The sequence below is a fragment of the Bos taurus genome, chromosome 27, assembly GCF_002263795.3.
Source record: "Bos taurus isolate L1 Dominette 01449 registration number 42190680 breed Hereford chromosome 27, ARS-UCD2.0, whole genome shotgun sequence".
In the NCBI taxonomy this organism is placed as follows: Eukaryota; Metazoa; Chordata; class Mammalia; order Artiodactyla; family Bovidae; genus Bos; species Bos taurus.
The window spans coordinates 37,810,303-37,833,527 of NC_037354.1; the positions used below are offsets into that span (position 1 = coordinate 37,810,303).

At 44.3% G+C, this 23,225-nt stretch overlaps 1 protein-coding gene across 8 annotated transcripts in view; it reads right to left on the bottom strand.

Moving 5' to 3' along the window:
* INTS10 (integrator complex subunit 10) overlaps window positions 1-21,893 on the bottom strand; it is a 33,497-nt gene extending 11,604 nt beyond the window's left edge. For 3 of the 8 annotated variants that reach the window (XM_005226122.4, XM_005226121.4, XM_024986295.2), the window contains exons 1-12: window positions 21,694-21,893; window positions 20,905-20,972; window positions 18,242-18,345; window positions 17,354-17,493; window positions 15,358-15,439; window positions 14,749-14,889; window positions 14,006-14,177; window positions 13,376-13,545; window positions 12,480-12,613; window positions 3,958-4,111; window positions 2,526-2,608; window positions 1,362-1,514 (exon numbers count right to left, since the gene is read on the bottom strand). In XM_005226122.4, the coding sequence (XP_005226179.1) occupies window positions 1,362-1,514; window positions 2,526-2,608; window positions 3,958-4,111; window positions 12,480-12,613; window positions 13,376-13,545; window positions 14,006-14,177; window positions 14,749-14,889; window positions 15,358-15,439; window positions 17,354-17,493; window positions 18,242-18,345; window positions 20,905-20,972; window positions 21,694-21,822 (1,530 nt within the window). In that variant the 5' untranslated portion in view covers window positions 21,823-21,893. Of the gene's footprint in view, window positions 1-1,361; window positions 1,515-2,525; window positions 2,609-3,957; window positions 4,115-12,479; window positions 12,614-13,375; window positions 13,546-14,005; window positions 14,178-14,748; window positions 14,890-15,357; window positions 15,440-17,353; window positions 17,494-18,241; window positions 18,346-20,904; window positions 20,973-21,693 lie in introns of all 8 variants that reach the window. The other 5 variants (XM_005226120.5, XM_024986294.2, NM_001099061.2 and 2 more) reach the window with 4 other exon arrangements.
* Window positions 21,894-23,225: the final 1,332 nt, after the last annotated feature.

Sequence of the window (23,225 nt, forward strand, 5' to 3'; positions counted from 1 at the left end):
ACAGTCTCTGCAGCACACAGCGGGCCACCTGAGCACAGAGGCTGGGGAGCAGTGGTCACTGCCGCTTGCCTGACAGTGAACACGGAAAAATAACTCAGATTAAATCCATGCACTAGACCTTTCAGGGAACACGGACCCACTGTCTGCTGTTAAACAACAAAAGAACAAAACTTAAAAACTAATTGAGTATTAACTGAACTACTAAAGCGTTTGACAGCACCGTGGAGTCCAAAAGAAGTACAGCCCTGTCTTAAAGACATTTACTAGCTCACTGCGTAGAGAAATGAACAGAACGGGACAGGCGGTAAAGGAGCACAATTTAAAATGAAGCAGAAACACACACAGGGTAATAAACCAGCAGGAGGAGTTTTAGGCTGGACGGTTATCCTGATGTAAGCCTTAAAGCCGGGAGGGTTTGATATGTAGAAAAGAGAAGGAAGGGTTTTCAGAGGAGAGAAAGATGCGGGGAGGGTTATGCACTGGCCTTGGAGAGTCACCTAAGGGCGTGGTTTAGAAGACAGGTGTGAAACTGGACAGATGACGCACTAGTGGAGGAGAGGCGGCCCCCACGCCCCACTGAACACGTGGTCTCGACTCACAGAGAGCGGGGCGTCACCCTCAGTCCCCCCATCAAACTCCAGGAGTGACAGGGTCACAGAGGGAGCATTTCCTGTGTGTCAGGCACAACCCTCCTATTACCTTCATTTTACAGACGAGGACGTGCAATCTTAAATCCCTGCTTCCCAGCCTTTTTTGTATCTTGCCAAGTCCAGAAAATACTTGTAAGGCTGCTCAGAGCTGGAAGCAGATGACCCCGGGGCTCAGCTGCTCAAGCCCTAGCTAACACCTGGGCTGAGGGGCTGGCATTCCAGCACGTCCAGAACCACCCATGGCCACAGGGTCATGAGGCTCCAGCTTCGAGAGGTGGGCATCTGGGCAGTTAAAAACTTAAAACTCTGGAGGTAGACAGAGAGCCAGTTAAGCAGTGGGGCCAAGAGTGAACTCAGAATCAAATGCCACCATTCCTCAATACCCATCTCTTGACTTCAGGTGCGCGATGGAAAGTAGGAAATTAAATAAGATAGAAACGCGATGGAAAGTAGGAAATTAAATAAGACAGAAACGCAATGGAAAGTAGGAAATTAAATAAGACAGAAACGCAATGGAAAGTAGGAAATTAAATAAAATAGAATCACTGTTCTTTTTCCCCAGCAGATCAGGTAATAAAACCTAGGCAGAAAGAGCAAGTTTCAAGTAAATATGCATGGAATTAAAAAGCCACTCCAGGAAAGAGAGGAAGGCCCAGGGTCGCCGAGGGCGCCCAGGAGGGTCCCCACACCCGCCGGGCACCCAGGACTCACTTTGTAGTCCCCTAGAGCGAAGTGGCAGGTGGCCAGTTGGATGAGTGCCCTCTGATGCTCCAAGGTGCCCTGCCCCGAGATCTGTGGCTGAGGAAGTGATCCCTGGAGAGCTGCCAAGTGGTGCAAGCTGGCGATGGCCTTCTTATATTGACCCTGAGAAAGTCACAACAGCAAGAGAAACACAGCCATCAGAAAAACAACTTCCTTTTTGCTCTTAGATTCCATGTGCCTTCATAAGCTGTCCTGAGAAAGTACTCTTTTATGATATGCATCTTCGCAAACGATCTTTACATCCTTTTAAGATCAATACAAAGTAAAATAAATAAATGAATAAGAACAAGTAAATGAATACTACTAATAATAAAACCTTCCAGAGCCACTAGCAAGCGACTCCAAATCAGGTACTTCTGCTGAACCAAGTGAGAAGGGGAAGGAGACTCAGCAACAGGATCAAACCCACTTAGTTAAAGCCAGTGACGATCTGTATGGAGGTACCTTATAAACACAAAGATTTTTCTTTCTGGTCTTAATTCTTGAGAGGAAATAAAATAACACAAGCTCTCTGATTAAAGTACATTTTTGATATGCCGTTTCTTTATAAATTGGAGAAGGAAATGGCAACCCACTCCAGTACCCTAGCCTAGAAAATCCCATGGATAGAGGAGCCTGGTTGGCTACAGTCCAAGGGGTCACAAAGAGTTGGACATGACTAAGAGACTTCACTTCCTTTCTTTCCTTATAAATATTTGACTATTTCTCCTCCATGAAGGCTGGAGGCAGCAACTGGCCCATTTTCACAACGGAGGCCCGAAGCCCCTCTGTCTTGGGACTGAGTCCTCTGTCTCCTCTGGGCAGGTCCTGCTCCAGGACAGCAGAGCCGGGCGGCAGGCTCCACCAGAGCAGAGGGGGCTGAGCAGGGCCCGACTTTCATTGAAAAGTAAACTCTGACGTCTACAGACAGGTGTGACCGGACACGCCACACGTGACAGGAGACGCAGGCCTGTCGCTGGGAGCTGTTCTGAGATGACGGTGGAGCACAGTCCCCGCCAGGGAAGACAGGGTGCTGGTCTTCAGAGCGGGAGGGACACACACTCCTCCACGCTGAAGATGCGCTCAGGGGATCACAGTCTTGTCTGCACACAGGCACTTATAAACCCACGTTACCTGATAGATGACCATATCGTTGAGGAAGATTCTCAGCCAGAGCCAAGTATCCGTCTTCCAAGCCAAACAAATTCTCGTAAATTCTGAGCAAGAATTCAAAGACAAATTTATCAAAGATATGTAACATCATACCCATCAAGAGAACAACAGTCCGAGAGACAAATTATCAAGACATGGATGTAACTTTAGACTTTGATTCCTAAAACACTGGTCTGAACTTATTTTTTTTTAATTTATTTTGGTCTGGAGTTTTAATCAGAGGGTAAAGTTAGGGCAGAATCACAGTGACAGTGCCGGTCGCTCAGCCGTGTCTGACTCTGTGCCCCCATGCACTGCAGCCTGCCAGGCTCCTTTGTCCATGGGATTCTCCAGGTAAGAACAGTGGAGTAGGTAGCCATTCCCTTCTCCAGAAGATCTTCCTGACCCAGGGATGGAACCTGCATCTCCTGCATTGGCAGGTGGATTCTTTAACAACTGAGAAAGAATACTTACCAGTAATACGTAAGAAATATTATTAGGCACTGACACTCACTAAGTACATATCATGTGCTAAGAGCTGTTCAACGTGCTTTTCACACGTTACTTCGTTTATCTTTTAAGCTACTTTGCTTTCACCTAGTTAAAATAATCAACACATGACACTAAGAGTTTTATTCATTTTTTAAAAAGCCTACCTATAACTAAAGAAAAAAATCCCCTCCAAAAGTCACAAACCTGTTCACAGCTCTAGATGTGACAAGGTCACAAACCTGTTCACAACTCTAGATGTGACAAGGTCACAAACCTGTTCACAACTCTAGATGTGACAAGGACAAACTGGGCAACGCGATGTTTTCTAGAAAACACGACGACACACCAGACAAAGCATCGGGAGAGGCGCGTGACAGAAGCAGCCAGGGACCGATGCCCACTGGCCAAAAGGAAGGTCAGGGTCTTGATCCCAAAGCACAGAAAAATATGCTGGTTAGCCAAGTGCCAGTCATTTCTAAGTAACGCTGAAATACAAACTAGTGCAAATATTACACAGAGAAACTCCCTCTTATTTACATCAAAACAGGCTTCCTGCAGGGTTTGCAATTTGAGCTTTTCACGTTCAGGCAATGGAATTAATGCAGACAGAACAGCACTAACTCCTGTAACCTTAGTACGTGTGGCTGGAGGAAGATACAACACAGGGGATAGAACAACTGAAAGCCCAGAACAAACCCTGCAAGCAAAGAGAAAGTCCAGCAATATAAGTTTTAAAAGGCCAAAAACTCTCCTTGCCACTCCACCCCAACTCTGATTAAAATGATCCTAAGACGTGTGAACTACCATAATCAGTTTACTTAGCCATTAGTGACTTGACATTTCGAGTAGAAAAATGAGTCTTTTTTGGTGTGATGATTCCATATAAAAACTGAAATATCCCAACGGGACAAGTACGCCTTACCCTTGTCCAGGAATTCCAGGGAATAGAGCAGCTCCCAGCTCTCTCTGGCCAGCTTGAAGCTCTCCAACACCTCAATCGAGTTAGCAAGTTCTGCCTTGTTGATGACAATGTGACGGTTCCTTCCTTTTGCTGAACAGTCTTCGTCATCTGAACTCTGCTTAGAGAATGTGAAGAACACGATTAAAGTTACAGAAATAGTCACTGCTGCTTCTAAGTCGCGTCAGTCGTGTCCGACTCTGTGTGACCCCATGGACTGCAGCCCATCAGGCTCCACCGTCCCTGGGATTCTCCAGGCAAGAACACTGGGATGGGTTGCCATTTCCTTCTCCAGTGCATGAAAGTGAAAAGTGAAAGTGAAGTCACTCAGTCATGTCCGACTCTTAGCGACCCCATGGACTGCAGCCTACCAGGCTCCTCCGTCCATGGGATTTTCCAGGCAAGAGTACTGGAGTGGGTTGGAAATAGTCACTATTTGAACATTATTATGTTTACTGCTGATGACAACTCTGATTACTGTATGAATTTTATATCAAAGGATATGATCATGAGTATACTAAAATATTTTGAATTTAACAATTTTAAAACACAATATAATATAAAATAACAGTATTAAAAGATAATATAAAAGTTCATCCTTTCATGCATTCAATTTTTATTTTTAAAATTATGGTTTTCTCATATGATTATCTCAATAGATGCAGAGAAAGCCTTTGACAAAATTCAACACCCATTTATGATAAAAACTCTCCAGAAAGCAGGAATAGAAGGAACATACCTCAACATAATAAAAGCTATATATGACAACCCACAGCAAACATTATCCTCAATGGTGAAAAATTGAAAGCATTCCCTCTAAAGTCAGGAACAAGACAAGGGTGCCCACTTTCACCATTACTATTCAACATAGTTTTGGAAGTTCTGGCCACAGCAATCAGAGCAGAAAAAGAAATAAAAGGAATCCAAATTGGAAAAGAAGAAGTAAAACTCTCACTGTCTGCAGATGACATGATCCTCTACATAGAAAACCCTAAAGACTCCACCAGAAAATTACTAGAACTAATCAATGATTATAGTAAAGTTGCAGGATATAAAATCAACACACAGAAATCCCTTGCATTCCTATACACTAATAATGAGAAAACTGAAAGAGAAATTAAGGAAACAATTCCATTCACCATTGCAACGGAAAGAATAAAATACTTAGGAATATATCTACCTAGAGAAACTAAAGACCTATACATAGAAAACTATAAAACACTGGTGAAAGAAATCAAAGAGGACACTAATAGATGGAGAAATATACCATGTTCATGGATTGGAAGAATCAATATAGTGAAAATGAGTATACTACCCAAAGCAATTTATAGATTCAATGCAATCCCTATCAAGCTACCAATGGTATTCTTCACAGAGCTAGAACAAATAATTTCACAATTTGTATGGAAATACAAAAAACCTCGAATAGCCAAAGCTATCTTGACAAAGAAGAATGGAACTGGAGGAATCAACCTACCTGACTTCAGGCTCTACTACAAAGCCACAGTTATCAAGACAGTATGGTACTGGCACAAAGACAGAAATATAGATCAATGGAACAAAATAGAAAGCCCAGAGATAAATCCATGCACATATGGACACCTTATCTTTGACAAAGGAGGCAAGAATATACAATGGATTAAATACAATCTCTTTAACAAGTGGTGCTGGGAAATCTGGTCAACCACTTGTAAAAGAATGAAACTAGAACACTTTCTAATACCATACACAAAAATAAACTCAAAATGGATTAAAGATCTAAACGTAAGACCAGAAACTATAAAACTCCTAGAGGAGAACATAGGCAAAACACTCTCTGACATACATCACAGCAGGATCCTCTATGACCCACCTCCCAGAATATTGGAAATAAAAGCAAAAATAAACAAATGGGACCTAATTAAACTTAAAAGCTTCTGCACATCAAAGGAAACTATTAGCAAGGTGAAAAGACAGCCTTCAGAATGGGAGAAAATAATAGCAAATGAAGCAACTGACAAACAACTAATCTCAAAAATATACAAGCAACTCCTACAGCTCAACTCCAGAAAAATAAATGACCCAATCAAAAAATGGGCCAAAGAACTAAATAGACATTTCTCCAAAGAAGACATACAGATGGCTAACAAACACATGAAAAGATGCTCAACATCACTCATTATCAGAAAAATGCAAATCAAAACCACTATGAGGTACCATTTCACACCAGTCAGAATGGCTGCGATCCAAAAGTCTACAAATAATAAATGCTGGAGAGGGTGTGGAGAAAAGGGAACCCTCTTACACTGTTGGTGGGAATGCAAACTAGTACAGCCACTATGGAGAACAGTGTGGAGATTCCTTAAAAAACTGGAAATAGAACTGCCTTATGATCCAGCAATCCCACTGCTGGGCATACACACTGAGGAAACCAGAAGGGAAAGAGACACGTGTACCCCAGTGTTCATCGCAGCACTGTTTATAATAGCCAGGACATGGAAGCAACCTAGATGTCCATCAGCAGATGAATGGATAAGAAAGCAGTGGTACATATACACAATGGAGTATTACTCAGCCATTAAAAAGAATACATTTGAATCAGTTCTAATGAGGTGGATGAGACTGGAGCCTATTATACAGAGTGAAGTAAGCCAGAAAGAAAAACACCAATACAGTATACTAACGCATATATATGGAATTTAGAAAGATGCTAACAATAACCCTGTGTACGAGACAGCAAAAGAGACACTGATGTATAGAACAGTATTATGGACTCTGTGGGAGAGAGAGAGGGTGGGAAGATTTGGGAGAATGGCATTGAAACATGTATAATATCATATATGAAACGAGTTGCCAGTCTAGGTTCGATACACGGTACTGGATGCTTGGGGCTAGTGCACTGGGACGACCCAGAGGGATGATAGGGGGAAGGAGGAGGGAGGAGGGTTCAGGATGGGGAACACATGTATACCTGTGGTGGATTCATTTTGATATTTGGCAAAACTAATACAATTATGTAAAGTTTAAAAATAAAATAAAATATAAAAAAAATTAAAAAAAATAAAATTATGGTTTTCTGATGATAAAATTGTAAGGATAAAATACTAAGGTTATGGCAGCTTCAGAGTAAAGCTACATACTTATAACTTCTAATAACTTAAAAACATATTAATGCTATAAAAGCCAAAACTTACATTATTATGTTTAGGGATACAGCTTAATTAAGTAGTACCTATTTTATAGTTTACTTTTTTCCAATAGGTGACATTATTTAATTTGCTTCCAAAAAACAGTTTGTTGTGCAGTGGAATAAAAATTAAAGCCTGAGTCTTCTGAGAAATAACTGAGAGAAACTGACTTATTAAAAGTGAGCTTCTGTTCACTGCATATACCTTCTCCAACAGTCACCCAGTGCAAGGCATCTGGCTAGGAGTCCTTTTGTCTGCACTTACTCATTTTATTTAATAGTAAAGATTTGTAACTTGCTTTTCATCTCAAATAATATAATGAATAAAGAAGAGGGCCTCGGGGAAAGGCCACTATTGTAAATACCACTGAGCATGGTCAGACTTTTTGCTGAAAACAAGGTAAAACAACTCCACTTAATTTTCCTGAAAATTTCTTGAATCTTTTATTCCACCAAAGTCATTGTTATTAATTCAATGACCCAAATTAAATTCTCCCTGTAGATTTTTACCCCACTGAGATCATTAAAAAATACATAGAAATAAACATGTCTATGAAACAAAAACAGACTTGGGTTGTCGGGAGAGAGGCTGGGGGAGGGAAGGACCGGAGTGTGGGACTGACAGATGCTTGTCACATACAGGAGACAGATCAACAACAAGGTCCTGCTGTGCAGCACAGGGGACTCTATTCAATATCCTGTGATAAACCATACTGGAAAAGAATCTGAAAAAATATGTGTAACTGAGTCAACGTGCTGTACAGAAGAAATGAATCCAACACTGTAAATCAAATATGCTTCAATAAAAAAAAGTACGTATATTTCAGCTAAATATATCCAATCCTCATTTAAAAAAAAGAACAAAGCTCAGTCAGGCTCACTAAATAGAAAAAAAGAGGACCCAAATAAACAAGAAATGAAGGACGAGAAATATCAACCAGTATAGCAGAAAGACAAAAAACCTTAAGAACATACCATGAAGACATCCTGTTGGCATGAATACACACCAACAAATTGCACAACCTACAGAAATGGGCGCACATCCAGAAACATACAGCCTGTCAAAGCTGAATCAAGAACAAATGCAATTTGAACAGACTGATCACTAGAAGTGAAATAGAATTTGTAAAAAAAAAAAAAAAAAACAAACAAACAAAACCACAAAACTCCCTGAAGACGAAAGTCCAGGACCATATGACTTCACTCTGGAATTCTACCAAACATACAAAAAAGAACTTACACTTATCCTTCTCAAACTCCTCCAAAACACTGAAGAGGAGGGAACACTCCCAAAGTCATTCTAGGAAGCCAGTATCACCCTGATACCAAACCAGAGACACTCCAAAAAAAGACAATTACAAGTCAGTGTCTTTGATGAATACAGATGCAAGATCCTCAACAAAATACAAGCAAACCGAATGCAACAACACATATTAAGGATCATACACCATGACCAAGCTGGATGCATCCCAGGGTCACAGGATGATTCAACATATGCAAATCAATCAACGTAATATACACATAACAAAAGAAAAGACAAAAGCCACATGATCATCTCAACAGATGCAGAAAAAGCATGTGATAAAACTCAATGTCCATTCTTGATGAAAACTCTCACCAAAGTGGGTATAGAGGAAACATATCTCAAATGTAATAAAAGTCATTTACAACAAACCCGCAGCCAATATAATACTCAATGGTGAAAAACTGAGAGCTTTCCCACTTAAATTTGGAACAAGACCATTTGCAACATTCTCACCACACCTATTCAACACTGGAAATCCTAACTATAAAAATTAGACAAGAAAGAGAAATAAAAGGCATCCAAATTGGAATGGAAGAGGTAGAACCGTCATTGTATGCAGATGACATGATACTCAATATATAGAAAACCCTAAGGACTGCACACAAAAACTATTAATTAACAAATTCAGCGAGGTAGCAGGATACAAGATAAATAGACAGAAATCTGTTGCATTTCTTTACACTAACAATGGAATATCAGAAAAGGTAGTTAAAAAAAGAATCTCATTTAAAATCATACCAAAAACAAAAACCCCAGCAACGTAGGAATAAACCTAACAAAGGAGGTGAAATACCTGTATGTTGGGAGCTCTGATAAAGGAAAAGTGAGGATGATTCAAAGAAATGGAAAGATATCCCATGTTCTTGGAATGGAAGAATTACTATTGTTAAAATTGCCACACTACCCAAAGCTATCTACAGATTTAATGTGATCTCTATCAAATTACCTATGATATTTTTCACAGGGCTAAAACAAATGATCTTAAAATTTATATGGAACCACAAAAGACCCAGAATTGCTAAAGCAATTTCGAAGAAAAAGAATAAAGCTGAAGGCATACCCTCCCAGGCTGCAGCCAATATTACAAAGCTGTAGCACAAAACAGCCTGGTACCGGCACAGAAGCAGACATGCGGCTCAGTGAACGCGAGCGGAGAGCCCAGAAATAAACCCACACGCCTCCAGCCAGTTACCTTCAACAAAGGCGGGAAGAATATACAGTGGGGAAGAGACAATCTCCTCAGCGATGGTGTTGGGAAAACTTGACAGGTACGTGTAAATCAATGAAGTTACAACTCTCCCTTGAACCATACACAAAAATAAAGTCTAAACGGCCTAAAGACATATATAAACACATGACGCCATAAAACTCCTATAAGAGAATATAAGCAAAACATTCTCGGACATTAATCACAGTTAATATTTTCTTAGATCAGTCACCCAGGGCAAAAGAAATAAAAGCAAAAATAAACAAATGGCACCGAATCAAACTTATAAACTTTTGTGCAGCAAAGGAAACCATAAACAGAACAGACAGACCGCCAATGGCCTGGGAGAAAGTATCTGTATACAGTGGGACCGATAAGGGATTAATCTCCAAAATATACAGCTAGCTCGTATAATTCATATCAAAGAAACAGACAACCCAATCAAAAAACCGGCAGAAGACCTAAAAAGACATTTTTCCAAAGAAGACATACAGATGGCCCACAGGCACATGAAAAGATGCTCAACAATGCTAATTATTAGAGAAATGCAAACCAAACGACAATGAGGTATCACCTCACATCAGGCAGAATGGCTATCATCAAAAAGTCTACAACAATAAATGCTGGAGAGGGTGTGGAGAGAAGGGAACCCTGCTACACTGCTGGTGGGAATGCAAATCGGTGCACCCACTATGGCAGTCAGTATGGAGGTTCCTTTAAGAGACTAAAAACAGAACTGCCGTATGATCCAGCAATCCCCCTCCTGGGCATGTATCTGGAGAAACCTCCACCTGAAAAGATGCATGCACCCCAACGCTCACTGCAACACTATTCACAACAGCCAAGACACAGAGCAACCTAAGTGTCCGTCCACAGGTGAGCAGATAAAGAAAAAGACGCGGCACACACGCACACTAGAGCGTGTGTGAATGAAGTAACGCCGCACCAACGTGGATGCACCTGCAGATCATCACACCACGTGAAGTCAAGTCAGAGAAAGACAAACACTAGAAGACATCGCCGGTACGTGGAGTCTAAAAAACGACACAAGTTATTTACAAGACAGACTCACAGACACAGAAAACTTATGGTTACCAAGGGGAAAGTGGGGGAGATGCATCAGGAGGTTGGGGTTCACACATGCATACGACTATACATAGAATAACCAACAAGGACCCACTATATTGCACAGGAAACTATATTCAGTACCGTATAAAACCTGGGATGGAACCTCTGGACTAACATAACATTGTAAATCAACTGTAGTTAAAAAGAAAAGTTCTACTCCTTAAGCGAATCTCAGAAAAAAAGGCACTCCCCTCCCACTCCCCACCTTTCTCCGCATTCCTTGACATCCAGGGACCCTCCCCGCCTCATACTCTTTAGCTTCATCTCCTTATCCCCCTCAGTGATGACACGCTCCTCAATCTCTTTCAAAACCAAAACCTATCTCTCAGGCATCCTGGCTCTCCAGGGTCGTCTCCCATTCACAGGTGGGCAATCTAGTGAGACAGAGAAACACGAGCAGTGCATTCATTGCTGTGGCAGCTCATGGAATACGTTCCTGCCTCAAAATGAGACCAGGGGTTTACAGAAGGGACCTCAGATGCAGGGGGTCGGAGCTCATGGAATACGTTCCTGCCTCAAAATGAGATCAGGGGTTTACGGAAGGGACCTCAGATGCAGGGGGTCAGTATGGAGTTCCAGATGGTCTGTAGAATTTACAGGAACACAAAAGCACATTCTGAGAGGAGACTCTGAGGCCGGAGTCCTGACCACGGGGAAAGCACACGAGCGTGTGCAGGCAGGAGGACCCTCCCCCGCCCCCACCTCCAGTCGCCTGGCCGATCACGTGAGCAGGCACTCGGGCTTCGGGCAGAACGTCCACCCCACTCCAGGGGTGGCCGCCCCCAGGGACCAGCGTCACAAGACATCAACCAGTAAAGGGACGTCCATCTGGATTGTGATGAGAAAGCGCCCAAGTTTTAGATGCTGGGTTACTAAAAAACAAACACTGAATAAAACAGACATGTGAGCTGAGCTCACGGGCCTCCAGGGCCCTTAACATATGAACATATAATCTGTGTGTTCCCTGCTGCAACGTGACAGACAGAGCTGGCTGGACCCATATCAGGTGGGGCGCACTGGGGTCTGGAGCGTGTGAGCAGAGCCTGCTGGTTCGCACACGACAGGTGAGGGCCAGGACACTCAACAGCTGTCCCAGGCCTGGACCCACCCACCCCGGGGAGGGCACAGTGGAGCCCCCTGGCACCAAAGGCCCAGGACACGGGGTGGGCAAGACAGATGCTGCTGACAGCCCCAAAGACCTTGTGCTCCGGTAAAGAGACACGGACAGCAAGGCAACCAACCAGGAAAGACTTAAGAACAGACCTCACTAAGGGCCACACAGAATTAAAATACAGGAAGAGAGAGAGAAAACGGAGGGCCATTCCTCCATTCGGAGGCAGCCTCAGCGGGGAGCACATCCAGGCTGAGCGATGAGTGGCGGGACCCAGAGGGGTGGCCGTGAGCTGGGCGGAGGCCGGGAAGGGGCCGCAGGCGGCCGGAGGGTCTGCAGCACGGGGGCCTGCTCATGCCTGCTCTGAAGCCAAAGGAGAGGGTTGGGATTTTATTCTGAGAGTGGAGGGAAGCCGTCAGTGACCGAAGAGACGTCTGGTTCACGTTACAAAAAGGGAAGACGCTGTGGGCGCCGGGGTGGGAGCAGGGAGCAGGCAGTGACCAAGGTGACCTGTTGCTAGCAAACCGTAAACATGTCATCCGCTAATAATTATATCTGAGAGAATTACCATGGGTTTTTCTCTTCCCTCGGCTAGTTTCCTCTTCTTATGTATGTGCTTACTGCGATCGATCTCGACATCACCGTACACGTTCGATACGTCCTCCAGGAGAACCAGCGGGACTTGGCTCGGGGCGTTGGGACCTGCGGATGGAGCGGAAAGATCGACACTTACAATGCGGGAGGAAGAGAGTACTTAATACCAGAGGAAACCTACTCAAGTACCGTGTGAAAATATGATCACTATCGTCTCAATTAGCTAAACAAATAAGCAAACATATACAGAAATAAAAACTGTGCAGGTATACACCCGACTGTTAATAAACGTCTCTCTCGGTGGACAAAGCAAGTTTCTTCTTTGTGTTTGTTCTTACGTTATTTACCAAGTTTTTTACAATGATCACAAAGCACAGAACTACCAACAACAGAAAAACTACAAAGATACACATATATTATTTAAATATATGATAATCTAACATATAAGATAATCTAAATGTACGAAATACTATAGGCAATATGCAAAATTGAGAGTTATGTTAGACTGGAAGCATCTTGGGTATTTCACCCTGTGATATTTCTATTTTTCACATTCTCTAGACTTGATATGCATACATATTATTTTTTAAAAATCTTTGTCTGTTGAGAATTTACTGTGAAACCTAAGTCAACACTCTGCTACATCTGCTGCTTTTTAAAAAGAGGCATTCAATATCTGCATTTAGTTTCGAATACCACGCATCCTTTGATACAGAAGTTTTTAGTGAAAACATACATAAAAACCAACAACTCATAAAAGCACTGGCAGTTACTTGGACCCAAGAACAATGTTAAGGTGAATATTTTCATCGTCTTCACCACCCTCAACGAAGCCAGTGGTCCGGGACACTCTAAAATTCTTAAACCAACCTTGGAAGAGAGACGGCTGTATGCTGTTGACATACTGGAATGCGTTCTTAAAGAAGACCAGCATCGTGGAATAAACCACTTGGTTTTTGTATTTTGCATGAGCTTCATTATCAAAGTTGTTCATGTATCTGCAGAGATCCTTCATTCTATGCAAAATGTCACCATAGCTTCTGAAAGATGAAGGACAACACAAATTATTTAATTACTCTGAGCTTGTCAGCAAAACGTCTACGAGGGAAAAGCGCGCCTAGAACCGTTACAACTACCGGATGTGGCTCTGGGTAGGTAGAATTACTCTCCACTGTCTACAGATGGAGGCAAATTCCCCTTCTGAATCAGAGCAGCATCAGGACAAGAGCTCCTGACACGAATGTGCCAAGTAGGTTCTCCTTCCTCTAAGCACCAAGGAGAGCTCAGACTCAACAGCACCTTAAGAGACCATGCTTCCCCTGGGAATCTTTTAATGAAGTAAAAAACTACACTCCTGCATAAATACTGAGAGTTACAGAACTGCCCCTGACAGAGGTATACCCACATACTATATGCTTCTAGAAAAAAGTATTTTACTTTTTTAGAGATTATGCTATCAAATGATTTGTTGTGCAGTCTTGGAAATGAACGCGTTTTTACCGTCTTCCTTTATCCATCTGCCAGTCACACCTCATTCCAACAACGTTCAAAATCTTAAACAATCTCTCCCAAGGGTCCACAATCTGGGACGATTTTTCCGTCAGCCCTTCTATTATGTACTTCTGAGAGCTACGTTTGCTCGGTGACATTAAATCAGATGTTTCCTGAGCACCTGAGATGTGAAAAAAAAAAAAGTTTACAATTAATTAATGTTACTTACTTAAAAAAAAAAAAAAAGCCTTTATTATTTATTTTTGGCCATGCCCCGCAGCATGTGGGATCTCAGTTCCCCGACCAGGGATCGAACCTTCACCCCCTGCACTGGAAGTGCCGTCTTAACCACTGGACCGCCATGGATGCCTCACTACTTACTCTTTATGTGGCTGGTACTTAATAGAGAAAAAAAAGGTCTGACTTCCCATGCAAGAGGCAAGAACACAGAACCTCAACACGCTTGTGTCCACCCCTGGGGGAGCAGGAAGGGACCTGTGAGCTGGGTCCACGTACGAAGCTAACCTTACAAGTTCAGCAGCTTCACTCTTTCAATCGAGGGGTAAAGCTGGTTCCAGAAAAGTCTTCTCTCTTAAGCGTAGTGTTTGTTTTCTAGGAACCCTCTTTTAAAAAGACTATCAAACTGGTACATATCCAGAGGAGAATAATCAAAACACTGAGGGATTTCTGAGCTGGAAATTTTACAAAATGAAAAAGGACAAAAAAATAAATTGCAAGCTATTCCCACTTACCTTGATGCTGATTCTCTATCTGAGTCGATCTAGTAACATAATTTATGTAAAACTCAGCTGCTTTGTTTAAGTACTTATACAGCAAATTGGCAGGCAGCCGAACGTCGTGGTTGTTAATTATTAGCGGAAGGACATCACACACTGTTGAGAAGGAAAAACGAGGAAAAACTGATTAAGCTGTTTGGCTGCTCTTGGGTTCTGGCAAAAACCAAGTTTAGTTTTTAGTTCACTTGGCCAAGAGTAGATAGGAAGAAAAGAACTCCCTTATGGCACAGTTATTTGAAAACTGCAATGTAGAGGGACGCTAGTGGACGGAGTCAGCAAGGAGACGAAGACGTTACATCATGAGTGACAGGTGTTTATTATTATTTCTTATTATTCACACCCCAATACATGGTTACATGTATTCTTTCAGAGGTATTAACTATCACATAACAAAAATTTAGAAGTTGTTTAAAATGCTTTCTGAACCAAAAAAATTAACAAGGATTTAAATCCCACAATATGAAGAATTCCTTTGCTTTCTACAAATGACCTTATTTCTGAAATGACACCCCCAGCACATTTTACTGAGCATAAGGAATTAATACGAGATGCAATTTTTCTTACCGAATAATTTTCTAAAGCAGTTGACAGGAGATTCTTGTTCCTCAATAGTCTCAGCCTCTAAGAGTGCCTCCCCAAGGCCAACCTGTTTCAAAACACACCTCATCATTTAAACGTGTTAAGTTTCAGATGTCCGAATTACAGGAAGAAACAGTGCATCTGATTTACTGATTTACAACATAGTTTGTATATTCAAACTTCCCTGAGAAACAAGAATTCTCAATTTAAAGGCTAGAAAACAAGAGAATCCATCAGCAACCTTGCCCGGAAGGGAATCCCACGTTCATCTGTCATCTTATTCTCCTCTGAACCAGTAAAATTAAAACACCAATCAAATGTCTAAAAAACTTAATGGAAGCACTGGAGTTAGACAGAATGATAACAGAGATGAAGAGATTTTTCTAAGAAATTCGGAAACTGACTTTATTCCCTACACCAAGATGTATTATGTAGACAAAACTTTGCACTTGCAAGAGTTGCCAGGAGTAGCCAGTCGCACAGCCTGGACTAGGTAGGACAGAGCGGTTTGGGTCTGCAGGCCACCGTCCCATTCTGACACCCTAGCCCAGTGGAGAGCTGGCTTGCACAAACCCACCAAGACCTCCACACTGTCTTCCCTGCAACCTGATGACATGGGGTGAGAGGAGGGGTTACCCTGTGAATGATTACACGAGGCCCGAAGTTAAAGTCAGGGAGGACTCTAGGTTGAACATTGCCCCCTGCAAAATTTATGTCCACTCAGAACGTCAGGATGTGATCTCGCATGTTTATCTTATAAAAAAGGTCTTCATAGAGGTAATCAGTTAAGATGAAGTCATTCGGGATCAGGGTGGGTCGTAATCCAATGACTGGTGTTTTTATAAGGTCGTGCACAGACACAGGGACAACAGGAAAAGATGGCCAGATGACAACAGGGGTGGGAACTGGATGATGAAGCCAAGAGCCAAGGAACAACAAGGATTGCTGGTGCCCCGGGAGCCAGGAAGAGGTGGGCACGAGTCCTCCCCAAGCCTTCACAGGGAGCACGGCCCTGGCCATGCCTTGATTTGGGGCTGTGAGAGAATACATTCCTGTTGTTTTAAGGCACCCAGGTTCTGGTACTTTGTTACAGCAGCCCCTTGAAACTAACACACAGAGATACAGAGAAGGTTAACCGGGGCAGCAGCCAGGAAAGTGGAGCCAGAAAGAATAAGCCAAAGGGTTTGAATTAAGAGTTAATCATCTGAAGCCCAGCTCTCCATTACAGGCGATGGGAAGTGACGAACGCAGCTGCAAAGCAGGATGCTGTCCACCTCCAGGAGCGACCGCACGCTGACTAGTGTCTGCCAACAACACTCAGTAACGACTGGACGTATGAGGAAAGGGCAGAGCAGGGAAAAAAGTGACCACACGGCACAGCCATGTGAAGAATGTGCCCGTTCACACTACCAACTATGGCGCGCCTTTAAATTCAAACACAGAGTTGAAAACTATGAAATAGATTATTTTAAAAAACTCTACTATACTTTACAAATTGAAAATAATTAGCACTTTGGCCACCTGATATGAGAGCGGACTCACTGGAAAAGACCCTGATGCTGGGAAAGATTGAAGGCAGGAGGAGGAGGGGATGATAGAGGATGAGACGGTTGGATGGCGTCACCGAGTCAGTGAACATGAGTTTGAGCGAGCTCCGGGAGATAATGGAGGAGGGAAGCCTGGGGTGTTGCAGTCCATGGGGTTCCAAGAGTCGCGCACGACTGAGCGACTGAACAAGAGCAACAACAATAAAAGCACTGTCATGCTTGGTGCTTATTTCCTTACTCTGCTAAGACAATTTCTACTGGAATTTCAGAGTCCGGTAACAGTGACATCCTTCTAGCTTTACCAACAAGGATTCCTTTGATTTGAGTTCAATCTTTCCTGGCACTCCTCGGAATGAGAATAATCTACTTTAGAATAATATACACACTCTAGCTCTTAAACACACTTGTGACTCCAGTGATCAACTTTATCTTACCCCATGTTGCACCACGGTTTCAGGGAAGCGTCTCAGAAGTAGAAGCAGCATTTCTGAACGTTCCAAAGTGTTGAAGCATTGTTCCGTAACCTTCAGTAACATTTCACACTGGATTCGCCCAGGAAGAGTTTCAAATAAACCTGTACACAATACATTTCACTTTGTGAAGTCTTTCAGAAAGAAAATGCAGAATCGAAAGAGGACAGAAGGCGTCGTCATGCACAGAATGGGATATACTGAGTGAAGAACCGCTTCTTAGTATATAAGTGAAGTATCTTTGGGATTCATTAAGTAAAAGAACTGCTACTGCGGATTTCACCCACAACCCGGAAGGCTTCCAGGTCAGGGTGTTGGGCATAAGATGTTTGTGGAATGACCGCGAAATATCTGGAGGCCGCACTGGATCTAGAAGAGAAGAATGACGTCTGGGAAGGGTCACAACAGTGCTTGCTGCCGGCTGAGATAAAAAGCATGCACATCAGCTGAAATGGCGTGAACCATCTACTTCCTTTTTCGTCCAGAATCTGAAATATTGGATTGGCTATGGCACCCAACACAGAATGAAGGTCAATGAGAAAGGTCATAAATTACTAAAAGATTCTCTCCTGTTCTGTGGAGGTCTGCATAATCTACATATGCTTTCTGATTACTGCAGAATCTGTGAAAATATATTCAGTTCCCAGGCTAATATCCACATCCATTAATAAATTTAAAGGGTTCTAAGCAAATGCTCAAGGGACCAAGTGACATCTGTAGAGGCCAAGAACAAAATACATACATGGGTACCAATACCACAGATGTGGCTTTTTTTGTGTGAAATTACTACAGACAATTTGACATTCTGGAAGTAGTAAGTTATACACTATTACGTTATCACTTTGCTCTTACTTCTTAAGAATTGGGTTTGTTTATCCTGTGAATCGTTTCTTAATGCTGAGGTAATAATGCTGATCTCTCTCCACACCACCGGCTGATCTGGGAAATTCACAAACCTATTTTTAAAAACGAATGCATTAAATTAAAATGTCAGATTCTATATAGCATCCAAAAAAGAAAGTAAAAACAGTAGCATCACAGAAAAACACATTTTTCTTTATCCCAAGTGAATACATAGATAAACCAAACCAAAATAAAGATATAAAAATAAAAACTAAGAAAAATGAGGGTCCTTACAATAGACTTAAGCTTTTATAACAAGCGAAAAGACAAATGACCATAATATGTAAAGCACTCCTGAAAAGCAAACAAGGAAAAAAAAAACCTCCCCAAAGAAAAAATCAGTTCAGTTCAGTTCAGCCGCTCAGTCCGACCCTTTGCGATCCCATGAATCGCAGCACGCCAGGCCTTCCTGTCCATCACCAACTCCCGGATTTCACCCAAACTCATGTGCATCCAGTCAGTGATGCCATTCAGCCATCTCATCCTCTGTCATCCCCTTCTACTTCTGCCCCCAATCCCTCCCAGAATCAGGGTCTTTTCCAATGAGTCAATTCTTAGCATGAGGTGGCCAAAGTATTGGAGTTTCAGCCTCAGCATCAGTCCTTCCAATGAACACCAGGACTGGTCTCCCCTAGGACGGACTGGCTGGATCTCTTTGCAGTCGAAGGGACTCTCAAGAGTCTTCTCCAACATCACAGTTTAAAAGCATCAATTCTTCGGCATTCAGCTTTCTTCACAGTCCAACTCTCACATCCATACATGACCACTGGAAAAACCACAGCCTTGACTAGACAGATCTTTGTTGGCAAAGTAATTTCTCTGCTTTTCAATATGCTATCTAGGTTAGTCATAACTTTCCTTCCAAGGAGTAAGCGTCTTTTAATTTCATGGCTGCAATCACCATCTGCAGTGATTTTGGAGCCCCAAAAAATAAAGTCTGACACTGTTTCCACTGTTTCCCCATCTATTTCCCATGAAGTAATGGGACCAGATGCCATGATCTTAATTTTCTAAATGTTCAAGCTGATTTTAGGAAAGGCAGAGGAACCAGAGACCAAATTGCCGACATCTGCTGGATCATGGAAAAAGCAAGAGAGTTCCAGAAAAACATCTATTTCTGTTTTATTGACTATGCCAAAGCCTTTGACTGTGTGGATCACAATAAACTGTGGAAAATTCTGAAAGAGATGGGAATACCAGACCACCTGACCTGCCTCTTGAGAAACCTATATGCAGGTCAGGAAGCAACAGTTAGAACTGGACATGGAACAACAGACTGGTTCCAAATAGGAAAAGGAGTACGTCAAGGCTGTATATTTTCACCCTGCTTATTTAACTTCTGTGCAGAGTCCATCATGAGAAACGCTGGGCTGGAAGAAGCACAAGCTGGAATCAAGATTGCCGGGAGAAATATCAATAACCTCAGATATGCAGATGACACCACCTTTATGGCACAAAGTGAAGAGGAACTAAAAAGCCTCTTGATGAAAGTAAAAGAGCAGAGTGAAAAAGTTGGCTTAAAGCTCAACATTCAGAAAGAAAAAATGGGCAAAGGCAAATCATAGAAAAAATACAAATAGCCAAATATCATTTGAAAAGATACTCAGTCTTACTAGTAATATACTGAACACACGTTTTTAAAAATAGCAAGATGCTGTTTTCTCCTGCGCATGAGTGCATGGTCACTTCAGTCGTGTCCAACTCTCTTGCGACCCTATAGACTGTAGCCTACCAGGCGCCCCTGTCTATTGGATTCTCCAGGCAAGAATACTGGAGTGAGTTGCCATGCCCTCCTCCAGAGGATCTTCCTAACCCAGGAATCGAGCCCACATCTCCGGCATTGTGGGCAGATTCTTTACTGCTGAGCCACTGGGGAAGCCCTTTCTCCTGTGGCACTGGTGAAAATTAACAGCTGATGGAAAGACTGATAATATCCAAGTGCTGGCAACGCTATGGGAAAGCAACACTTTTACACACTGGCCATGGAGATGTAAACAGGAATGGCACTTTTTGGAAAGCAGTCTGATAGTACATCAAAATTTAAAATCCACGCACCCTTTGACTATGCAAACCTATGTTGAAGAATCTAAAGAAAAACACCAAAACCTGAGTACAAAATTACTTTCTGACACTCTTGAATATAATCTCAACAAGCTGGAAGCTCCCTAAATGTCCCCCAATAAAAGAGGGGTGAAATGCTCTGCAGACGTGAAAAAGAACTAAACAGATCTTTACATGTTGACCTGGAAAAGGGTCCATCGCGGTGGGTGAGCAGTAGCGCTCACTGCGGCCACCGCTCCCCCAGAACCTACTCATGTGTGCTGTGTGTGCTGAGGCCAGGAGGGACTTCCACTCATTATTCTCTATGCTTCAGTACTGTCTAAACTTCTGAGAAGAGCGTGTATTATTTCCAAAATAAATGACTGAATAGAAGAGTTTTAACAAGAACAAGACCTAGTTAGACTTCTCTGCAGCTAACGGAAGGCCTAGACCCATGAAAAAGTACGCTTTAGGTACCGGACCCGCAGAACTTCAGACCTCCCCGCAACTCCCTCTTCGACAGACAGAAATCAACTCCCCACCCCAGGAGGTCGGGGCAGCTCCCCACTCACATGTCGTAGAGCAGCCTGCCGGCGGTGGCCGTCCGCTCCGCATTCCGCTCGATGGTGTACATCTCATACTGCAACACAGCCGGGGCGGGGTCAGGCCCTCTGCCCCGCTCCCGGCCTGCTCCTCCACCGTCCCCACCCCTGGAGGGCCTAGGATCTGGCACCACCTGCTGACACTGACCATCAGAGGCCCCCACCCCCTCATTCCGCCCCGTCCCTGGAGGTCCTAAGGTCGAGCATCACCTGGCGACACAGACCCTCAGAGCCCGCCCCGTCCGGCCCCTGGAGGTCCTAGGGTCGGGCAACACCCGGTCAATGAAGCCTCAGGGCTCGGTCGCTCACAACCCGGGCCCAGGTTAGTGCAGGCACGGGATCCGAGGTCGCCGGCGCCCAATAGGCCGCCGCCTTCATCATCGGGTTCCCGGGAACGGTGTGTAGGTTTCTGCGGTTCATGCTACTCTGATACCTTTACGCACAGCGGCGGTGACTGCAGACCCGCGGCATTCCCCCCCTCACACAGCCACCGCCCAGGTGAGCTCCTGTGGTCAGCACCCCGCGCCCCAGCTCGCCCGCGCAGGCACCCAGGACACCCCCATCCCGCCTCCGCCCCCGCGGGCAGCCCTTCCCCCGCGGCACCCGGCGCGGGCCCGGCTGCAGGGCAGCTGAGGCTCCCGTGGCCCCAGCCCGGCCAGCCGGACCCGGAGTCCCCAGGCTGGCTTCTCGGGGAGGATGGGAGGCTGGGGGGCGCAAGTCAGTGGGAGCCGCGCCCCCCGCACGCCCGCCCGGCCTCACCTGGATGTTGAAGTCGGCCGGATAGAGGCTGCGCGCCGTGATGAGCCAAGCCTTGGCGGCCCACAGGTCCTGCGGCACCAGCTCGCGGGCTCGCTGCACCAGAAACTCGCAGTCGCCCTGGGCGGACATGACGCGGCCCGAGCCCGCCGGACCTCGGGGCGGGGGATGCCGCGGGCCTGGCCGCCGCCGGGGCCGCTACTACGCCGGCGCGGGACGCACCGAGCGCTTCCGGGTTTGCGGGCGGCCTCCGCGCCTGCGCCTGGCGGGGCCTCGGGCGGGCAGCTCCCCGGGAGCGTCCCGATCTCCGAGGCCGCGGAGCAGCGGGAGCCTGTCCGCAGGTTCGGGGCGCAACCCCCGTGCCCCCGAGGAGCCTGCGCGCTCGCAGCCCGGGCGGCCACAAGACGCCGGAAAGACGGGGGTGGGCCCAGGGCGGTGCCAGGAGCCCCTCGGCCGGGGGTCACCGGCGGAGTGGACGCTCCCAAAGGTCTGCGCGGGTTGTGGTCCCGCGGTCCCGGCGGCGATCGGGCTGCTTGTTAGGACCTTCCGCTCGGCCACGTGTCACTGCCGCCGCGCCTTTATTCTCTGGTTTCTCCCGCGAGCGTTTCTTGAGCTATTGCAGCGTGACCGCTTTGCCAGTGCTTGGCTGCGGGCTGGGAGCTACTGAGTCGTTTATACCTGTTGGCGCCCCGGGTTTACAGTGTTAGGGACCTATGACCTGCAGAAAGTAGCTGTTTTAATTATCCATTCCAGCCGGGATCGATGTCATTTTCGCCAGATCAAAACTAAACAGTCTCCCGTGCTCTCGGGAAGGGAAGCCGCACTTAGGAACCGGGGGAAGCAGTATTTATTTGCCGAACAGGAAGAATGTGCCAAAATTTGGGTTGTGAACCTTCCTTTGGTTTTCAATCCAGGGTCTATATACGAAAGTTTAAGCAAGTTCTAGTACCACTGATATTTTGGGTTTAAAACCAAGGTTAGGGATTCAAAACTGATCTGTTTGAAAAAAAAAAATTACTATACACTTCATACATGGAAAAGTTATAGATATGTTAAATAAATATGAATATATACATCACTATTGTGGACAGGGGATGTCGCCTGCCATTCCGATAAACAATGCATATTGTCTGCCAGTACCCCCAGCCGGACTTATATTCGTGCCCCAGGAGGGGCATTTAGGATGGAGAAAAAAAAGCATACTGTCCCTACTAAAGATGTGTATCTGAAGAGTAATTTCAATGAGCCCAGAGTCTTGGGTCTAACAATGTGTTTTGTTTTTTTGTTTTGTTTTGTTTTGTTTTCAGCAAAAACTCCTGTATATCCTGACGCCTGCCTTAGCTCTTTGGAGCAGTTCTGCAGAGCTGGAGGCCATCTCCTGGGCTGTGGTCCCCAATAAGGTCCCTGAATACAATTTAACTAGCAACTTCAGGTTGTGTATTTTTCTCAGGCAATGCTATGGTTATGTGTGAAGCCTAATATAGGTACTTCCTAATTATAATAACTGAAAAACAATTGTAAAGTTAGTGGTGAAT